General features: G+C 49.5%; 1 protein-coding gene across 1 annotated transcript in view; it reads left to right on the top strand.

Moving 5' to 3' along the window:
- The window catches only part of Dapk1 (death associated protein kinase 1), a 155,321-nt gene extending 135,722 nt beyond the window's left edge, over positions 1–19,599 (top strand). Inside the window, exons 20-27 of the mRNA XM_048447634.3 lie at positions 4,556–4,778; positions 5,711–5,899; positions 7,734–7,931; positions 8,786–8,924; positions 10,630–10,750; positions 13,848–14,036; positions 17,099–18,327; positions 18,781–19,599. Coding sequence (XP_048303591.3) covers positions 4,556–4,778; positions 5,711–5,899; positions 7,734–7,931; positions 8,786–8,924; positions 10,630–10,750; positions 13,848–14,036; positions 17,099–18,327; positions 18,781–18,820 — 2,328 coding nt within the window. The 3' untranslated portion in view covers positions 18,821–19,599. The remainder of the gene's footprint in view (positions 1–4,555; positions 4,779–5,710; positions 5,900–7,733; positions 7,932–8,785; positions 8,925–10,629; positions 10,751–13,847; positions 14,037–17,098; positions 18,328–18,780) is intronic.
- The last annotated feature ends 313 nt before the right edge of the window (positions 19,600–19,912 follow it).

The following is a 19,912-nucleotide window of genomic DNA, read 5'->3' on the forward strand; positions in this document are numbered from 1 at the left end:
CCAGCATGGGGACAGCGCAGTGAGTCTGTGCCAAGAATCCCTCCCTGTAGCAGGTCAGATTACTTCCCTGTGTTACGAGCTGGGGTTTCTGTTCCGTCAGGCAGGATTTTATAGAATTCTTGTTCAACAGGACCTACACTTGCCTTCGCTGTCCTTCACATGTTTCTCCATTTGAGCCTCCTGGTGTGAGCCCTGCTCATCCATTCTGTTGTTCGGATCCTGAACTAAATAACTCATCAGTAAAAAAAGAGAGAGAGAGAAAAACTATAACTCATCAGCACTTGGAAACACCTGATTAGGAGATTAGGACGATGGCAGCGGCTTGCTGCAGAAGCAAGTACCTGCAGAGAAAGTCAGGGTGATGGCGCGTTTGTTTGCAGTTCTGGGTCACCAGGAGGGGAGACTGTTCAAACAGAGAACGTGGGTGAAGAGAGAAGGTCGCAGAATGTCCACTGTGCCCTTCTGCCCTCTCTGCCACGCTCACCAGGGTATTCCTGGCATTACAGGTGGGCGCAAGGCCTGTATTGCAGACAGTTTTGGTCCCTAGCCTCCAGGTCCCTGTTGTAGCATCTCTTTTTCTCTTTTTTCCTTTGTGAAAACCAAAGGTTACCTCTACATACCCGGCTGTGTTCCCTGCCTGTCTTAGAGCCACTCAAAGGAGAGGTGGACCTTGACCTTCCTTACTCGGGGACAGTCCATGTGGTCACTGCAGTTCTCAAAGGCTCACCCCCTGTGTTTTCACCTCCTAGGAAGGTAGTTTTGAACCTTTGCTGTCAAGAAAATAAGGGGATTGACCTATGGAAATAGAACCAAAGCCAGCATGCCACCACCACCAGTGGACGCCAGTGTGAGAGTCAGAGGATCCGTGCTCATCACTAGGCATTGAGGGCTGATGCAGGACCAGGGAGGGCTCTGAAGTCTTGCATTCAGGGGACCTCAGGAGCATCCCTCTGGACAGGCTAGGACCATCAGGGGCCCAGGTCAAGGCCAGGAGGTAGGGCTGAGCTGTGTGGAGTCTGCACTGGCCCAGTTCAATATGGAGGGCTTGGAACATTTGGTTCTTATCACGTTGTGGTTTGGTGGACTCTGTAAGCACCACAGCTACGCCCTGGCAGCTCCTTGCCACGGGAACTAACAGAAGGAAGGGGTCCCTTCTACCATACACATGCGCATGTGCCTACATGCATGCACACATGAGATTCCTTCCAGGAAACAGAGCTCATTAGCCTCGCCACCCCACACACCTGAGCTGCACTGCCTAGCCAGACCAAGTTTCCTCATCTAAATGCAAGGTTGATGTGGCTGCAGGGAGTGGGCCGCTTTCGAATTGGCCTTGAAGTCCATATTTGCTGCCACCTTTGTCCCTGCAATTTCCATGTTTATCAGGCCTTTGGGTACTTGATTTTCTTGATTGTCTCTTCAGTCAGACTTTCCGTAAACTGATATTAAAAGTGCCCATGTCTAGACAGAAGTGCTCAGGAATGTTTGGGAAAATGGACAGTGTTGGGAGTTGCCCAGAATTAAAATTCGCCAGGAGTGAAGAGCATTTGTATAATTAGGATCTTCACTTCTTCCATTGGGTCTTACAGCTTCCTCCTCATGCTGAAAGCCACTGATTCTTCTCTGGGCTCTATCTGGCATCTCCAGATTGCTGGTCATCTCCCTCTCCAGCCTGTGGGTTTCGTCATCTTTCCTGGTGGGAAAGTGAATGCTAATTTGCCAGGGCAAAAGTTGCTGTAGAAAGAAAACTGTAAACCCAGAGACCTTTTCTGGGTTCGGGCTGTGGTGTCAGGGTCTGGAGGAGAGACTGTGGGAGCCATTGACAGCCAGGAGGGTGCTGGACTTGGCCAGCCATTTGCTAACAAATGGTAACTAACAAATGAGTAACTACCTAAACAAGCACTTAAAGCAAGCTCCTCAGGGGTGAGTGTAACCTGTCTGACAACCCCCTCCCCCACAATCACCTGGAAGGTTCCAGATCATAAACCCATACTCCTTAGTGTTCTCTTACCAATGTGTCCAGTCTGCACAGAGAGGACTCACCCAAACCTCTGACGCCCTCGGCCTTGTGTGTGACCCAGTCACACCCACAGACCCAAGGGACACACACTGGTGAACACCATAAGACCTGAGAAAGATTGAAGAAGCACCATTGCCCCAGCTGGCTACTCCTCCTGGGTGCTGGGTGGACAAGCTCCTACCTGGCCCTGCTCTCCAGGACCTGACCAGTCTGGGTGTGAGGCTAGGTCTCGCCTCAGAACTATTCTCTCAGTTAACTATTCACTCTGGTGAACTATAATCATGCTTCCCTCCAAACCAATTAACATAGATAGCACCTTCTAGAACTGGTCTGGAGCCATTCCTTAGGGTAGGAAAACAGTTCACTGGGAGCCACTTCTGGGCTCCTCAGCTTGTCTCTGCTGTGCCATCTAGTGGCCAGAAGTGAAAATGCTCTGACTGCCCACGGAGTCACCTCTGTGTCAACTCATTGGGTTTAGATTCTCCAGGGATTGAAGTGAGGAGCAAGAGAAATCATCCGCAGGATGTGGTTAGAGTCCCTCACACATGAGGATGAAGATATTTTGCGCTTTCTTGTTTGTAGACTCCTCCCACCCCCGTGAGAAAGTATTCCTCCTGGCCTATGGTCTAAAGCTGCAGTTCTTAACCTAGGGGCCGAGTGACCCTTTCAGCGGGGTCACCTAAGACGGTTGGAAAACACAGATATTTATAGTATGATTCATAACAGTAGCAACATCACAGTTACAAAGTAGCCATGAAAATAATTTTATGGTTGGGGTCACCGCAACATGAGGGACTGTATTAACCAGTTGCAACGTTAGGAAGGTTGGGAACCACTGCCCTAGAGCCTCCAGGCCAAGGCTGTCATCTCTTGGTGGACAGAAGAGAAGACATGAAAGGGACCTGAACATAGGCAGGAGGGGGCGATGTAGTAGGATTTCTTCTTTGAAAACCCACTCCGGTCTGATGTCCCCGGGCCCCCACTTTAAAGGTGAGAATATGTGTTTGCTTGGGTGGTCACCCAGAGTTGAGGGCCTCATAAAAGCCAAGGTGTAGATTTAGCCAAACACTGTCTTTTATAAAACAGGATGTGTTGAAATCGGTTATTAATTAGCTGGCTGGCATGTGATTCAGACATGAGTGACCAGCCCCAGCTCTTGAGAGGTAGGTGAGCATGCTGCACTGCCCCTAGCAGTGAATGGATTCGCCTCTGAAACAAAGCCACAACGAGGTGTTGTGCCGAAGTAATGAGCCACACCCTATGGAAAGATAAGTAGGGAGGGCTCATTTAGCACACTTCCCTAGTGGTGGTTTATGAATCTTACTAAAGTCTAGAGGTCACCACAGCTACTCTGTGTGTGAGACAGTGCCCCAACGGGACAGTCTTCAGTGAGATGGGCTGCAAATGGCTTGTGTGGTCCCCTGTGTCTGAGATTCCACCTTCTGACTGCGTGTGCTCCGTTCACCTTCCTTTTACACTCCGCGAAGGACCAAGGACCCTTTGACACTCCACAAAGGGTAGAGGGTCCAGTAGTAGATTCTGCTTTACTCCATGTCCTGTTTCCTTAACTGGCCGAGGGGAGGAGTGGACACAGCTTCTGTGTCAGTCACCTGGGAGTTCACGACACTCCTGTAAGGCCATCCCACTGATCTAAGAACATCTTGCGGATGGATCCTTCTCTGTAGAATCTCAGCCTCAGCATGAAAATGTTGGGCCCTGGGGCCCTGGTAGTGATCTAGGGAGCCTGCCATTGCCCTGGAGTTACTGAGAGCATGAGAAATTGAGTTCCTTGGGGTGACCCACATTTCTCCCTACAAGTAGAGCAAGACCCCTCTGCTGCCCTCCAGCCCTTCCACAGCAGGTGGCTGTGGCCTCCTCCCCAGTCTCCTGCTGATATGGCCCTAAAGGAACCAGACCTTCCAAACGTACCAGAACAGGCTCTTGTGAAGGAACCAGAATTTCTATACAAATAGAAACAGGCCTGCATGGACCATCACAGTGGCCCTCAAGGAACCACGTCACAACCCAGAAAGGGGCAGACTCTACTCTCTTGTGCCATGACAGTACCACCCATGCCCCAGGCTCTCCACACAGAGGACTAGACCCCTAGCTGGCTGGACAGAGTTTGTCTTAGTTCATGCCTAAGTTGATGCTTCACAGGATTTTCCACCCAATTTGTTTGGATCCAGATGCCATGGGAACTGGCAGATTCGGAGACAGGGGACAGAGGTTGCCAGGGGCTGAACAGATTGCAGGGGTAGTGAATGCCAATGGACTGGGAGTCCTGTAATAACAAAGGAACTCTGAGATGGGTGAGCAGAGGTGATCGACAGCAAGGGGAGAGACTAGAACCCCTGACGTCCATTCTTCAGAACGGTGACTGTATGCCATGTCTTTTCCTGAGCTTGAAACCATTTCTGTGGAGCCAGCAAAGAAATGTATTCCTGACTAGAGAAGGAAGTGCAGGCCCAGGACCAGAAAGCCAAGAACCACGGGGTACAGTCTGCTAAGAGCCTCACTTTTCCCCTCTTCCAGGACACACACAGAGGACTCTTCATCCAGCAGCTCCGGCCCACGCAGAATCTCCAGCCAAGAATCAAACTCAAACTGTTCGGCCACTCGGGGTCTGGGAAGTCCACGCTGGTGGAGTCTCTCAAGTGTGGGCTGTTGAGGAGTTTCTTCCGAAGGCGCAGGCCCAGGCTCTCTTCCATGAACTCCACCCGCTTCCCACCATCGCCCCTGGCTGCTAAGCCAACAGGTAGGAGCTCCCGGGGCAGCCACACCTCCTGAAGTTGTTGGGTTTTACAGTCTTTAGGGTGAGATGTGCTGGAGACAAAGGCTGAGGTCCCAGCAGGTCCTTAGCTCCTCTGGAGAAATTCACAGTGCTCCTGAAGTGAGATCAGCATTGGGGGTTCTGAGTTCACACACTGGGGTGACTCAGCTTGTGGGGACTTGACTTTTCAAGGAACCTTGCACACACTTCTCACTGGCTGCCACAGCCTCACTCTGTTTTGTGGCTCCCTTGGGGCCTGTGGCCGTCCTGTTGTGTCTGTACCAGAGACAGGGAGTCACTCAGCCTGTCTAGGAAGTGGCTGATGACCCTCAGACCGAAATAGGTTCTCCCTTCAAGTCTGCCTCTTGTTGCCACTAGAGGGCAATAGTCAACAATATTTTTTTCTGTGATTTCGCAAGCTGTAGCTTTTATTTTGATATAAACAAGCCTGTCCCAGCCCTGTATCCACACCATGAACACTTATCACTGAGACATAGAAAGAAAAGGCCTCCTGCCAATATTACCTGTCCTCCTCTGCTGCCTTGTGCTCACAGCCAGCTAACCATATCCACTTCTGTTAGATGGTTGTCCTGGACATGGGTGCTGGGCATGAGATATTCCTGGGGGTCCCCAATGCTCCCGTAAGGCTTGGAAGCTATAGAAAGATACACTGCAATGCACACACATCTAATCCTTCATCCCGTAGCCCCTCCTTTTCCCAGACCCACCTCTTCCCTCACCATCCACCTCTCTCCTCCCCTGCTTTGGGATCCTCACATCCTGAGTCCTAACCCTTCATCCTGCAGTCTCAGTGAGCATTCACAACCTGTACCCACCTCTTCCCTCACCATCCACCTCTCTCCTCCTTGCCTGCTTTGGGTTTCCCATGTCCTGAGTCCTAACCCTTCGGCCCGCAGTCTCGGTGAGCATTAACAACCTGTACCCTGGCTGTGAAAACGTGAGTGTGAGGAGCCGCAGCATGATGTTCGAGCCAGGCCTCACCAAAGGGATGCTGGAAGTGTTCGTGGCTCCGCCCCATCACCTGCACTGCTCGGCCGACGACCAGTCCACCAAGGCCATCGACATCCAGAATGCTTATTTGAACGGTATGCCCCACCTACCCGGAGGGAAGGAACTTGGGGTTCCCTTTCACGGGGCTTCAAGTTCTGACCCAAAGGCAGCTTTTGCTAAGTATCAGCTACATCCAAGGAAAGTCCTGTGCAGACTATTGATGGGGCCTACGCAGGCCTGAGCCATGCATGGCTGGCCAACACACTAGAAGCAAAACTACATGGTTGGGCACTATCAGCACCTACCAAAACACTTAGCACCCAGCGGGTGCTTAATAAGTAGATTGGGTGATGAGTACCTTTGGAAAAGCAGAACCCCTGCCTGTTTAAGTGGGGATCTGATGATGCACACAGCCACTCATGGTAATGAAGCAAGTTTGAAAAGATGATGTTTCACACCTTGACGTCATGGCTAACACCGGCGTACACATAAGGAATCCTTTGAATACTGAATGCTTTGTTGTTATGTTTGCTTATGACACCCAGACTTTCATGCATCCTGGGAGAGCCTCAGTGTAGCACCCCAGACTTCTACCTTCCTCTACCACCACGTTTCAACACCTCCCCACTTAGTACCCAACACTGTAGAGTGGGGCACTCCCGTCAAATCGCAAGTAGAAAGCATCATGGCAGGAGAGGCCACATGCTGAAAAGAAGCCAGAGAGCTGGGATGTGGCCAACCTCTCTTTATAATAGCCCACTCTCAAGGCACTAAAGTTAATGAGGTGTTAACATCTACCTGAGGGCCTTGCACGTGACCAGCTCCCATCATGCCCCAGTCTCTGCCATTCCATCAGGTCACTGGGGATGCAGCCTGCAGCTCACAGATCCTCAGCAGGGACAATGATATGGTGGTGGGGATGTGTATGAGAGAGCTGCTGTCCTGTCTGCCACGGGGAGGCTTTCAGAAGACAGCAGGGTCATGTCAGGTCCAGATGTGTCCAACCCTTCAACACTGTGGCATGACATCACCATTTACAGGTGTGTTGGATCACATTCCTAGCTATACTGGAATGTGGCCCACAGACCACAAGTTAGACACACTGGTGAGGTCCTGTGATTATCTTAGTGAGAAACATCATATTACCTGAAGCTGTGATTATCTAGCACCAGCCTAACGGGGAATCACCTGAGGTCTGTAACAGCATGGACTGCTGGGTCCCCAGGGCTTCCCCAAGGGCCCAAGTCTAAGAGCTCCTGATCCCAGTGGGCAGGATTAAAGTCCATGTCCCCTTCTTCCGTTTCAAACTGTGTTTCTCCCCAGCATCCCAGGACGGAGCTGGCCACGCAACATGAAGAAAGGGGGCGCTCATATTTGGGCCTCACTCAAAATCCCCACCACAAACCAGGACTCCAGTGCTGAAAGTTCTATTTCTGGTCCAAGAACTTTTCATACTATGCTGAGCCTCTAGTTTCAGGGTGTGTGTGTGTGTGTGTGTGTGTGTGTGTGTGTGTATAAAATCACGGGATTCTGGGTGTTTGGCTCATTCTCCTGTGGAATCTGACAGGACTGATCTCTTTCCATGCTTGGCTCTCACCCTCTTTATATAATAATATGAAAGGGGAGAGAAATCAAAAGTTTGTTTGTATACACGCACTTCCATGTCTGCATCTGGCCCCCCACACCTATAACACACATATATCTGCCGGCAATTTGGAGTAAATATACAGTAGCTGCAGCCAAAGCGATCGTAATGAAAACCTTTAGTGGGGAGTCGTGTAGACACAGATGAGAGAGGGACCTGTGCATAAGTCGCTGTGTGCTTACACAGACACATTCTCGGCGCCTGTGCAGAGTCCCTAGAATGCTACCGGCCCCTGAAGATAGGTGGGGTGTTTCCTGACTGCAGCCTTTGCTTTCTTTCTGAAGGAGTTGGTGATTTCAGTGTATGGGAGTTCTCTGGGAACCCTGTGTACTTTTGTTGCTATGACTACTTCGCTGCCAACGATCCCACATCCATCCATGTCATCGTTTTCAGTCTAGAAGAACCCTACGAGATCCAACTGAACCAAGTGATTTTCTGGCTCAGTTTCTTGAAGTCTCTGGTCCCAGTTGAAGAACCCATAGGTGAGCAAGGTCCTTTCTCCTTTGCCTCTGCGGTGCTCCTCTTGGGGTCCTCATGCTGGCCGTGCTTAGACCCTACAGAATAGGACTCCCAGCTCTGATTTCTTCCAAGTTCTGAACCATCCCTGACAGCCCCTGCTCACCCCTGCTCTGATTCATCACCAAAGTCATCATTGCTGAGCGCACCAAGGAGTCCTCCGTCCATGGCTCTGGCTCCCTTCTGGAAAGTACTGGGGCATCATCAGCAGAAGGGGTTATCTTTCCATCTGCAACCCTGGTGAAAAGGCCCAGGTGGCCTGCCTCAGCACATTGGCTAGAGGGCTCAGCCTCCAACAGGAGCAGCTGTCCCTGGTTCAGGGTGATGCTCAGCAGCCATCTTCCTTCGACAGAAAGCCCAGGCTCATATCATCAGCAGGACTGATCTCCCAGAGGATGTAGTTTTGCCTCTTCTTTATCCTTTGCCACATCTCTTTTAAAACACTCCTGTGAGCAGAGGCCATGCCTGTGTGAGTGGGAGACTGCTTGTCTTTGGGGTCTCTCCAGTGTGTGGTTGCATTCAGAAGCCTTTTTTTTTTTGTTCCCATGAAAGCTGTCCCTGGTTGCAAATGTCTCCCTCACATGTGGTCTCTTTAAGGGAGCCCCCCAGAGCAGCTTTTTATGCTGCAGCCTGCCCTTATAACTCCAGGGGAGGATCAGGACCAGAGGCCATACTCCCTAGTCCTGCCCTCTAGCCTGTGGGCAGGTTGTATATCACCTGCACAGGGGGTCTAGGCATGAGGCCAGCACATTCCCTCTGGGGCGGGAGAAACCAGCCAGGGAGGAGTTGAGACTCTCAAAGAGTGCACTTTCTCCCTCAGCATTTGGAGGCAAGCTGAAGAACCCGCTCCGAGTTGTCCTGGTGGCCACACATGCCGACATCATGAACATCCCTCGGCCTGCTGGAGGCGAGTTTGGATATGATAAGGATATATCCTTGCTGAAAGAGATCAGGAACAGGTGAGGGCAGCCCACCGGGGGAATGGGGTAAGCATCTGAACGGGGAACTGGGTCGGGTGACAGGATGCAGAAGAGGACATGTGGCCGTGTCGGGTGGGGTGGGGTGGAGCGGGTGAAGGATCTTCCCACTTTGAGTGATCCGTTGTTGAACTTTTCGTTTCCATCAAAGCAATGAGTACTAATTACACAGGTAATACACCTGGCTAGACGCCAACAGAACGTGGTATAAGGCCACAGGCTGCTCTCATCTTCTCACCCAGCACCTCCACACAGAGGTGACTTCCGTTCTCAGGCTTTCAGGATTGACATGGGCAACGACACTCCGGTCAGTATTTCCCAACATGTCAATTGCAGATACACACTGGATTATAAAATTACTTAGGTTAACGTCCAGCTCCATCATGGGGTAGGTTGGGATGGAATGGAGCAAAACAGACTAGAAAAGATCCGAGTGCCTTCCTGTCGAGTATTATCATATAAGACCCTTGTTTCTCTTATAAAGGACTGGAGGTAAATATAACTTTTTACTTAGACTCTGTTGGTAATTTTCATTGCTGTAGCAATACACCTGAAGTTGGGTAGCTAATAAAAGAAGATGCTCTTAGCTACTTAGGAAGCAAGAAGTCTAAACCCCATTTAGTCAGTCCTGTGAGGACCCCTTGATCACATCGCTTCCTGGTGGGTGGCATCATGGTGGACGATGTATAAGGATAGGAATTCAGGGAGGAATTTGGGAATTGGGCTGTCTTCACACTTCACAGACCTCCTGGAAGCTTCCGTAATCCTTGGCGTGGCAGCAACTCCTGAAACTTGCAGCGTTCAGTTAAGCCTGATTTCTTAAAGTCCCCATTACACATATCACCTCCCTGGGGACAGAGCCTCTATAATGGAGGCACCCCTGGAGGATAGACCACATTTATTTCGTAGCATGTTCCAAGGCTCTGTGAGAAAGTGTGAACTTGTCAGCTGGAGTGATGGCTCAGCAGTTACAGACACTGGCTGCTATTTCAGAGGGCCTGAGTTTGGTTCCCAGGACCCACACATATAGTTCAACATTTATACAACACATATATACATATATACAACAGCCTGTTACTCCAGTTCTATGGGACCCAATGCCCTCTTAACGCAGGTGGCATACACACAGACACACACACACACACACACACACACACATATATATATATATATATAAATTTAAAAAATGAATCATTAAAGCCTAAAGTTCGACATTGCAGTTTTTTGTAACATGTTGGCACTTGGATCTTAAATTATAATGAGAGATACAGCCTGTTTTCCTCCTGGTATGAGAAGAGGTCTATGAATAGTTTTAGAACTGCAGTGGACTTTCTTGTCCTGTTTGATCTTAGCCCTTCCCTCAGCAGCATTCTCTGCTCTTCAGAAAGTAAACACCTGAGCCTCTGCTTCAGGAGGCTCTGACATCTTTCTGCCTTCTCTTTCTCTACCTGCCCTGAAACCCCAGACTCCCGCTTAAATGATCGAAAGAGCACACTGACTTCCCACACACAGCATCCAAAGGGACCAGCAGAGTTCACCCAACAGCTGGGACAGAGAGCTTCTTCAGGGTTACCAGGGTCCTCCCCACTTCCCTCCCATCAGCCTCTGGGGCTAGTGGCAACCCAGCCCCTGCATGAGAACACCTAAGGTTGAACCAGAGCTGATGCGGCTTCTGCTTTTTCCATAGGTTCGGGAATGACCTCCATGTCTCAAATAAGCTGTTTGTGCTGGATGCGGGGGCATCTGGGTCTAAGGACATCAAGGTTCTTCGGAATCACCTGCAAGAAATACGGAGTCAGATTGTCTCGGTGAGTGCACATGGAGGGACCTGTACTCCACCGTGGAGACACCAGCCTTGACCAAGGAGTTGATCCCACTGTACTGGCCTCACTTTGGATTGATTTTCCGGGGGATAGGCTGACAGTAGGAGCCAGGACTGAGATCTGTATGCAAGTGGTGTCCTCCTATTACTGTGGGGGAGGCAGGAAGAGAGAGAAACAGACAAGGCACAAGACGGAGGGTTGTTGGGGCAACAGCCACCAATGCAGGATGTATCAAGTTCTTTAAATATGACATTTCTTTTTGTAAATTACACTAGCGATTTTAGTCTGTTTATTTTAGTATGTGTAACAAATTCAGAAAAGAAAAATAACCACTAACAAAAGTAACCCAAGGATGTGTGCTAACAGATGCGACCATATTAGACTGTGTTTGCATCGCAGGTAAAATATGAAGGGAGTGTTGCATTTTCCCCAAATGTAATACAGTTCTACCCAGAATCTGAGTAGGACAGAGGGCATTGGGATGTTCATCTTGAAATAGAAATGGAAGAAGACAACAGGTTTCACTGGGTTTATAATTAAAATCACTAAGAGCAGCTTAGACATAGTCCCCAGAGGTCACAGTGTCCACTGACATTCACTAGCGAACAGAGATGCTGAGCCGAAGAGATGGCTGAGTCTGTAAGTACTCCCTCTGTGTACAGCATGATGTCTTGATCCCTAGCATCCTTATAAAAGCTGAGCATGTAGGGGCACACGTGTACCCCAACCAGTGTGCGGGGGGAGGCAGGGAGGTTAGAGGCAGGAGCTAAGCATGTAGGGCACACCTGTACCACAACCTGTGTGCAGGGGAGGCGGGGAAGTTAGAGGCAGGAGCTAAGCATGTAGGGGCACACCTGTACCCCAACCCATGTGCGGGGGGAGGCAGGGAAGTTAGAGGCAGTAGCTAAGCATGTAGGGGCACACCTGTACCCCAACAAGTGTGTGAGGGGAGGCAGGGAGGTTAGAGGCAGGAACTAAGCATATAGGGGCACACCTGTACCCCAACCAGTGTGCGGGAGAGGCGGGGAGGTTAGAGGCAGGAGCTAAGCATGTAGGGGCACACCTGTACCCCAACCCATGTGCGGGGGGAGGCATGGAGGTTAGAGGCAGGAGTTAAGCATGTAGGGGCACACCTGTACCCCAACCCATGTGCAGGGGGAGGCAGGGAGGTTAGAAGTAGGAGGATGCCAGAAGCCTGCTGGTCAGCTGCTTTGGTCAGTCAGTGAGTCCCAGGTTCAGTGAAGGACCCTGTGTCAAAAAGTGAGGTGAGGTGGAGAGCGATTGAGGAAGACAGTAGACATGTATGTAGGCATACACGTGTGCACGAGCATTGCGTGCACATACAAGAACACATGCCTGTATCAAGAAGGGGGAGAAAGAAAAAATATTATTTCATATTAACAGAGAAAATGTGACTTAATAAACTGGCGAGCTGGCTGTCTGCTTGGGATGAAATAAGTTGGATGATCCCCAAAGTGGACGGACGCAAGCTTATCCGTGCACATATGTCGAGCAACAAATATCATGATGGGAATTCTGGAGAGTGTTTTTAAAATAACTCGGGACTTGAGGAATCCTTCTAAAAGGTTTCCAAGGAATTGTACCCCTTTGCAAACCAATCTATCTTTCCTCATCAGAGAAAATCGTGCAGTAGAAAAGATACTTAGAGGAGGGAGATGTCAGTGCCTGTGGCAGAGGGAGGATTCCCTAGAGACTAAGAGCGCCATGGTGGAAAAGGCTGAACCAGCCTCAGGGAGGTGCCCAGTGTCCTGAGCGAATGTGCACTTGTCTCCGGCCCAGTGGTGCCACCCTGTACTCTGTGTCCTCTTCTGACATCCCTGTCTCCATCACCAGCTCTTGCTCCACGTGTACTTTCTGGATCCCCAAGACGCTCCGCTAGCAAACACACCAGCCTGTGTCTCACTGATCCTTGTTTTCCTGCTGTGGTGGCACCATGTCTCAGTCGCCATATGGGGTGGTCTGGCAGGCCTGGTCCCACAGATGGGGACAAATACTCGGGGAAGAAACCAGGGTCTCCTCCCAGATCTGGAGCAAGGCACCTGTCCCTCGTGCACAGGAAGCCTTTGAATCCTCTGGGCGTGACTCAGTCATCGCCAGCCACCATCCAAGTCCTGAGGGCAGGCAGGTGATGCCCCAAATCAACTGTCTCTATCCTTGGCAGTTTTCTTTTTCTTTTTCTTCTTTTTAAATTGCTTTCATTTTTTTCCTGTTTATGTGTATGAACGTTTTGCCTGCATGTATGTTTTTGTTCACAAAGATCAGAAGAAGACGTCAGACCCCCTGGAACAGCAGTTATGGAAGGTTGTGAGCCACCATGTTGATGCTGGGAATGGAGTCCAGTCCTCTGCAAGTGCAACAAACTCTCTAAACCCCAGAGTCGTTTCTCCAGCTCCCAGTTTTGCTTTCCTTTTTTTTTTTTTTTAATAAAGAGTGCAGCTTAGGTGGCATAAGGTGCGATTTTGTGTCACTATTAGTGTACCACCTCTGTGGTGTGTGGCTTCCTGTTAGGAGGGCGTGGGATTATAGGAATGTGAAGCGTATTATAGTTTGGCTTGTTTTACCACCTTGGCTGGTGAGAGAATAATTTCAAGTCAACAACTGCTATTGGCTATTGCTCTAAGGATATTCCATCAGCAGACCCCAGGAATCCACCCCGAGGCTGATAAAATTCTCATTCTCTGTCACACTCTGTGCACAACCTTACTGTTTCTAAGACGACTACCTAACTAGTGAGTGAGGAAGGGGGTAGAGCGAGAAGCCAGAAGCAAGGGCAGATCTGAGTGCAGCCTTGGGTACTGGAGAATGTGAGTCAAGTCCATCGTTCCTAAAATACTATTGTGAGGACACATCATCTCTTACACATCAAGCTACTATCAAATCCCTCGTGTTTGATTATTAGATTATGCCTAGATTAGTAACAGACTCCTTCTGTTACTAATTACTGAGCTGGTAAAGCGCTGACTCCTTCTCTGGGTATGTACCGCGTGGATAAGTAATGTCTCTCCTGGGCTCCCAGAGCTTCATTTGTGCAGCGGCTGATCTGTCTCACCTGCCTGTCTAGGGCTGCCCTCCCATGACCCACCTGTGTGAGAAGATCATGTCAACGCTGCCCTCCTGGCGGAAACTCAACGGACCAAACCAGCTGATGTCGCTGCAGCAGTTCGTGTACGACGTGCAGGACCAGCTGAACCCCCTGGCCTCTGAGGATGATCTCAGGCGCATCGCTCAGCAGCTGCACAGCACGGGCGAGGTGAGGGCTGAGGGTGGGCGAGCCCCCGCTGGTAGAGGAGAAAAGACCCTGCTACCTGTGGTCTCTCATCCCACAAGGCTCTCTTCACCTGCCAAGTGGTCGGAATATGGGCCTGGTCTTTCTGGGTTTTGAGGCTCTTTCAAGGACTTGAACTAATGGCTCACCTGATTTACATACATCACAAGGATAGTTTTTTCAAAGCAAAGCAGCAGTGCAGATCAGAAAGAAATACACTGACCAGATTGACAGCAGGTCACAGAGGTGAGGGTGTTCAAGAGCCTGGGTCTTCTTTATGAGGCCCGAAAGAGGGTAAGTCTGGTTACAAGGAGCAAGGTATGGGAGGTTCTCTATTTTAATTGACAGGTTTAGGTTATGTTAGCTTTTGCTCAATATGAATGTCCCTTCCCATGATGCACCTGATTTTTGTCATATGCATGCCCAACTATGCATAGGTATAACATGATAAATAAGGGTATTTTTTTTTCCTGACACAGTTTTCCTTTTTGTTCCAGCATCAAAACCAGTTTAGGCTGGATCTGGCTCTCCTGCTATTATACCCTGACATGAGTAGATTGAATAGAATATGTTTGATGGTTTTTGAAAGGAGAGACTTGGTCCATTGTTCAGTGTGTGAGTGTGTGTGTGGTGTGTGTGCATGTGTGCGTGGTGCACGTGCGTGTGAGTAGCTTAATAGGCACTGGGGTCCTAGGATGTTAACAGACTGCTAGGTGTGTTGTTTGGAGTGGAATGTGTGTGCACCTCAGGCTATCAGTTACATTATTAGAAGCAAGATGTATGCAAAGCTCACAACACATAGGAGCAATTCCTTTCTATCAACAGCTGGTCTGTTTTCTTTGGTTTGCTGCTATCTCCTAGGCCCCATTATTTAGCACTCTTGTCCTGGGTCACTGGACCTCTCTTGCCCCCTCAGCCACCTACTATTTCCCTTTTCTTCCTGGCAGCTCTAGGCTGGCTGCTGTGAGGGGACTGAGAGGCGCTGGCTCTGGACTTGGTCCTGGGTTGACAAATACTAAGAAAAACCCATGAGGTGTCATCATAACAGTGTCTGTGGACAGGAAGACACTCTGATGTTTGGTGTCCCTAAGTCAGGACCCCTCAGCAAACACACCCACCAGAATGACAGAAATTGACTCTCGACTGCGTGACACTTAGCCCAGTGTGGAAACCGTCCTGACTGCACCCTGAATGCCTGTCCCCAGAAAATGGCATGGCCTTTGCCGCTTCCTGCCTAGGAAGTCGAGTGGCCACATGAGCTAGGCTGTGTCAAGAGCGGCAGTAGCGATTATTAACAATTAGAAGCATCTGGGGATCTTGAAAACCGCTGAGTTAATTGGTTTTGTCAGCTTGCATTTGTCAGAGTTGTGTGGGTGCCGCCTCAAGGCTTGCATTTGAGTTGTGTGGGTGTCATAGCAGGGTTTGCATTTGTCTGAGTTGTGTAGTCTTGAAACTAATGCTGAATCTGGAGCTAGAGGCCCAAAAGGACCTCAAACAGTAATGCCAGCTGATTGGCTGACTGACTGGCTGTAAAGTAATCGGGTGCAAGGAAGAAGACAGGAACAGGGTGAGGCATTTAGATGTTTAGACATAACAGGTGGCTTTCGTATGAGAATAAACTTTCTCCTTTATAGGATACTCTTAACTCCTAGTATTTGATCATAAATTTTCAAAGTCATGATGTAGGATCTCCTTAGTTTCATATCACATCCCCTCTCCCCTTGACCTTGAGACTTTAGGAAGAAAGAGAGTAAAAGAAAGGAAAGCTAGAGGTAGGGTTAGTTCTATGAAACTGCAGCCTTCTTAAGTCTGGTTATGAACTACTAGTTCCTTAGTTTCCTCTTCCATGGGTCAAGCTTTGCTTTTCTCAACCCTAAAGAAATATAGCGAAGTTAGGTAGGGCAAAATGAGGCTCAAACAGGAAGGCAAAAGGCCTAAGAAGCTGCACCAGGGCAGTGGCGCCCCGTGGCCAGCAGGGGGAGTCAGAGGCCCCTGCAGTGAAAGCCTACCTGGGACGGCCATTATTCTTAGACTAACTTTTAAGGGCCAGGAAGGAAAAAGTGATTTCTGGCTTTGCTTTGTTTTCGTCCCACATCTTTTCCTCCAGCTTTTGGGCTTTTAAAGAAATAGGCACACTGGTCAATATCTGGTATCATTCTTGTCCCCTCTTTCAGTTGAAGGGTTAGCACAGGGACAAACATATACACAAAAGGTTTTTGTTGTTGTTTTTACGTGTCTTTAAGCTTTATATTGTTTTAGTATTTAGTTGCAATTTTCTGGACCTTTTCTTAGAAAGTTTCATCACTATGGAAGCCAGGCATCATGGGATATACTTGTGGTCCTAGCCCTCAGAAAGCTGAGGCAAGAAGATGAAGAATTTAAGTCCTGCCTAGGCCACATGGTGACACCTTGTCCCAGACAAACAAAAAGATACTACCACAAAAGCACACATTCTCAACTGGCATTGACCAGGTCTTTATATTCTGGCTCCTTTGCCTCCTTTCTCTTACCTATTAAACATTTATTGTGCCATACTTCATTGTAAATCATGCTGTGTCTCCACAGACAAGGTTGTTCCCACGCAAAACTCAGCAAAACACATGATCACAGTCCAGTCCACAGCCCTGATTCAGGACAGTGGCTGAGTTTATTGTCTTCGTCCAAGCGTCTCCATTCATCCAATAATCTCTTTTGGTAGCTGCCTTTATTAAGTGGCTTTCCTAGGCCCGGGTTCCATCAGAAGCCCGTCTTTTTGCCCTCTCGTCTCACTTTCTTGCCTTGTCTCCCTCCAGTGTTTATTTGTTGCTTTGGGTTGTTATTATTTTGCCTGTCTTTACATACTTTTGATTTTTCCCTCCATGGGCAACGCTTCTGGGAAACCCCCCTCTGATGCTCTTGAACCACCTTAGGGCAGGGCTCAGGTGTGGCTTTAGAGATGGACCCACGCTGCAGAGTGTGGATTTCCCCCACTGAGCTCTGGGTGGTAAGCGCCTCTGTAACCTGGGTGCCCTTTCCCCCTGGTGACTTTAAGTTGTCGCCTCCGGCAGATCAACATCATGCAGAGTGAGACGGTTCAGGACGTGCTGCTGCTCGACCCTCGATGGCTCTGTACCAACGTCCTGGGGAAGCTGCTCTCTGTGGAGACGCCGCGGGCCCTACACCATTACCGGGGCCGTTATACCACGGAAGACATCCAACGCCTGGTCCCTGACAGTGATGTGGAGGAGCTGCTACAGATACTGGATGCCATGGACATCTGTGCCCGCGACCTGAGTAGTGGGACTATGGTGGATGTTCCCGCTCTGATCAAAACAGATAGCCTGCAGCGCTCCTGGGCGGATGAGGAGGATGAGGTGATGGTGTACGGTGGGGTGCGCATCGTCCCCGTGGAGCACCTCACTCCCTTCCCCTGTGGCATCTTTCATAAGGTTCAGGTTAACCTGTGCCGGTGGGTCCACCAGCAGAGTGCCGAGGGTGACGCCGACATCCGCCTGTGGGTGAGCGGCTGCAGGATCGCCAACCGCGGCGCCGAGTTGTTGGTGCTGCTGGTCAACCACGGCCAGGGCATCGAGGTGCAGGTGCGTGGGCTGGAGACGGAGAAGATCAAGTGCTGCCTCCTGCTGGACTCGGTGTGCAGCACCATCGAGAACGTCATGGCCACCACCTTGCCGGGGTTGTTGACGGTAAAGCACTACCTGAGCCCCCAGCAGCTGCGGGAACACCATGAACCCGTCATGGTCTACCAGCCCCGCGACTTCTTCCGTGCTCAGACCCTGAAGGAGAGCTCCCTTACCAACACCATGGGAGGGTACAAGGAAAGCTTCAGCAGCATTACCTGCTTCGGGTGTCACGACGTCTACTCACAGGCTAGTCTCGGCATGGACATCCACGCGTCAGACCTGAATCTGCTGACCCGGAGGAAACTGAGCCGTCTGCTTGACCCTCCCGACCCCATGGGGAAGGACTGGTGCCTTCTGGCCATGAACTTGGGCCTCCCAGACATGGTGGCCAAGCACAACGTCAGCACCAGGTCGCCTAGGGATTTCCTTCCCAGCCCAGCGCATGCCTTGCTGCAGGAATGGACCTCCTACCCCGAGAGTACAGTCGGCATCCTCATATCCAAACTCCGGGAGCTGGGGCGCCGAGACGCTGCTGACTTCTTACTGAAGGCCTCCTCCGTGTTCAAGATCAACCTTGATGGCCATGGCCAGGAGGCCTACGCCTCAAGCTGTAACAGTGGCACCTCGTACAATTCCATTAGCTCAGTGGTGTCCCGGTGAGGGCAGCCGTGGCTCGGGCAGGGTCTTTATGGACTGAGATGCAAGGGTGGTGGTGGTGGGGCTCCCCATCCTTCTCAATGCATTCCTTCTGCTTCTGAAGACCCCTTCCCTCATCCTGTTCCTTGCTTCCCCGCCTCCATTCCCCTCCCTCTCACGCATTCCCCAGTCAAGAGCAGACCACATCCTTTGCTTTGGCCACACGGGAAGCTAGTGCCCCTCCTGTCAGTGTTTTGGACTCCATTTCTCCTCCTCTAATACCTTGCTTCTTACTCATAATTTTATTGGGATTCCAAACTTTTCAATGAAAAAAAATTTTAAAGTCCCTTACCGATTATCCTTTTTTTTTAAAAAAAAAAGAAAAGAAAGGAACAGACGTTTATCCGCAATGTGTATTTCTTACCTTTTCTCTGCTGTAGCAGCTCCTCAGCCTATCTCTTTTATATTTGTAGGAGAGGCTCCCATGCTTGGACCCCACTGTATGATTTATAAACAGACAATATGTGAGTGCCTTTTGCAGAAGAGGGTGTGTTGAAATCGTCTGCGTCAGCCCGGCGCTGTCACCAAGGAAATGCTACCTCTCTGTCCCTTGCCGTGTGCTGGTCATCGCCAGAGGTGCTTCGCTCTGAGTTGTTGGTTTTGGTTTGGTATTCCCCCCCTTTTTTTCTAGGGAGGGGGCTCTGTGTTTCATTTGGCAAGGAAAGAGGAAAAAGGAATCCTCCCCCAGAGTGTTCATGGCCAGTGTTGCTGTAAGAAGACATTTTTTAAGTTGCTTTTGTTAAAACATCCATGTGAACATACATGTACATGAAACCTACTGACCGTCATGCCTCACCGCTCCCTCCCATCTCAGGTAGAAGGTTGACACAGTGTAGGGTTATGGAGACCCATGTTAAGAATTCCGAAGACCCCAGCTCATATTCTGTGGCAGTCAGTTGTTGTTGGTGCATAGCAGATGGGTCCTATGTTGAGATCCTGGTTTGATCACTTCCTGTACTTGAAGTCTGAAAGAGAAAGAAAAGAGAAAAAACAAGTTTTCTTGGGGTGATTGAGATTGTGATTGAATTTTAAATCACTATGAGGGAACATGTTTTAATTCTGTCCTGAAAAGCATGTAACGTTACCATATCATCTGTACATATATATATGCACTATGTATATACATATATATTAATACTGGTATTTTTACTTAATCTATAAGATGTCGTAAAAGAATTAAGTTTGGTTTTTTTCTTTTGTTTTATAAATAAACTGTTGCGTATTGCAATTGATTGATTAGTCCTTGATTCAGGAGAAATTGTTCTCTCTTAAGTTTCGCTCGCAGTGTTCTGCATCACGTCACCAACTACAATCTTACTAACCTTCAGCACTTGGAAAGCGCTGTACTTGGTCTAGGTGCTTCTTTATTTATAAACTTAGATGACATGGTCCTTAGTCAGGACGGAAGTCCTTGTCTTTGGTGAATCCTCTGGCCAGAGTTGGACCAGGAAGAGCCCCTCAAAAGATGTCAATGAGTAACCGTCACCTTTTTTAGTAGCTGGCATCTGAGATGCTTCCCCAAAGATCCATAAAGGTTTGGGTGCT

Source organism: Myodes glareolus, chromosome 14 (genome assembly GCF_982192425.1).
Source record: "Myodes glareolus chromosome 14, mMyoGla1.1, whole genome shotgun sequence".
NCBI classification, from domain to species: Eukaryota; Metazoa; Chordata; class Mammalia; order Rodentia; family Cricetidae; genus Myodes; species Myodes glareolus.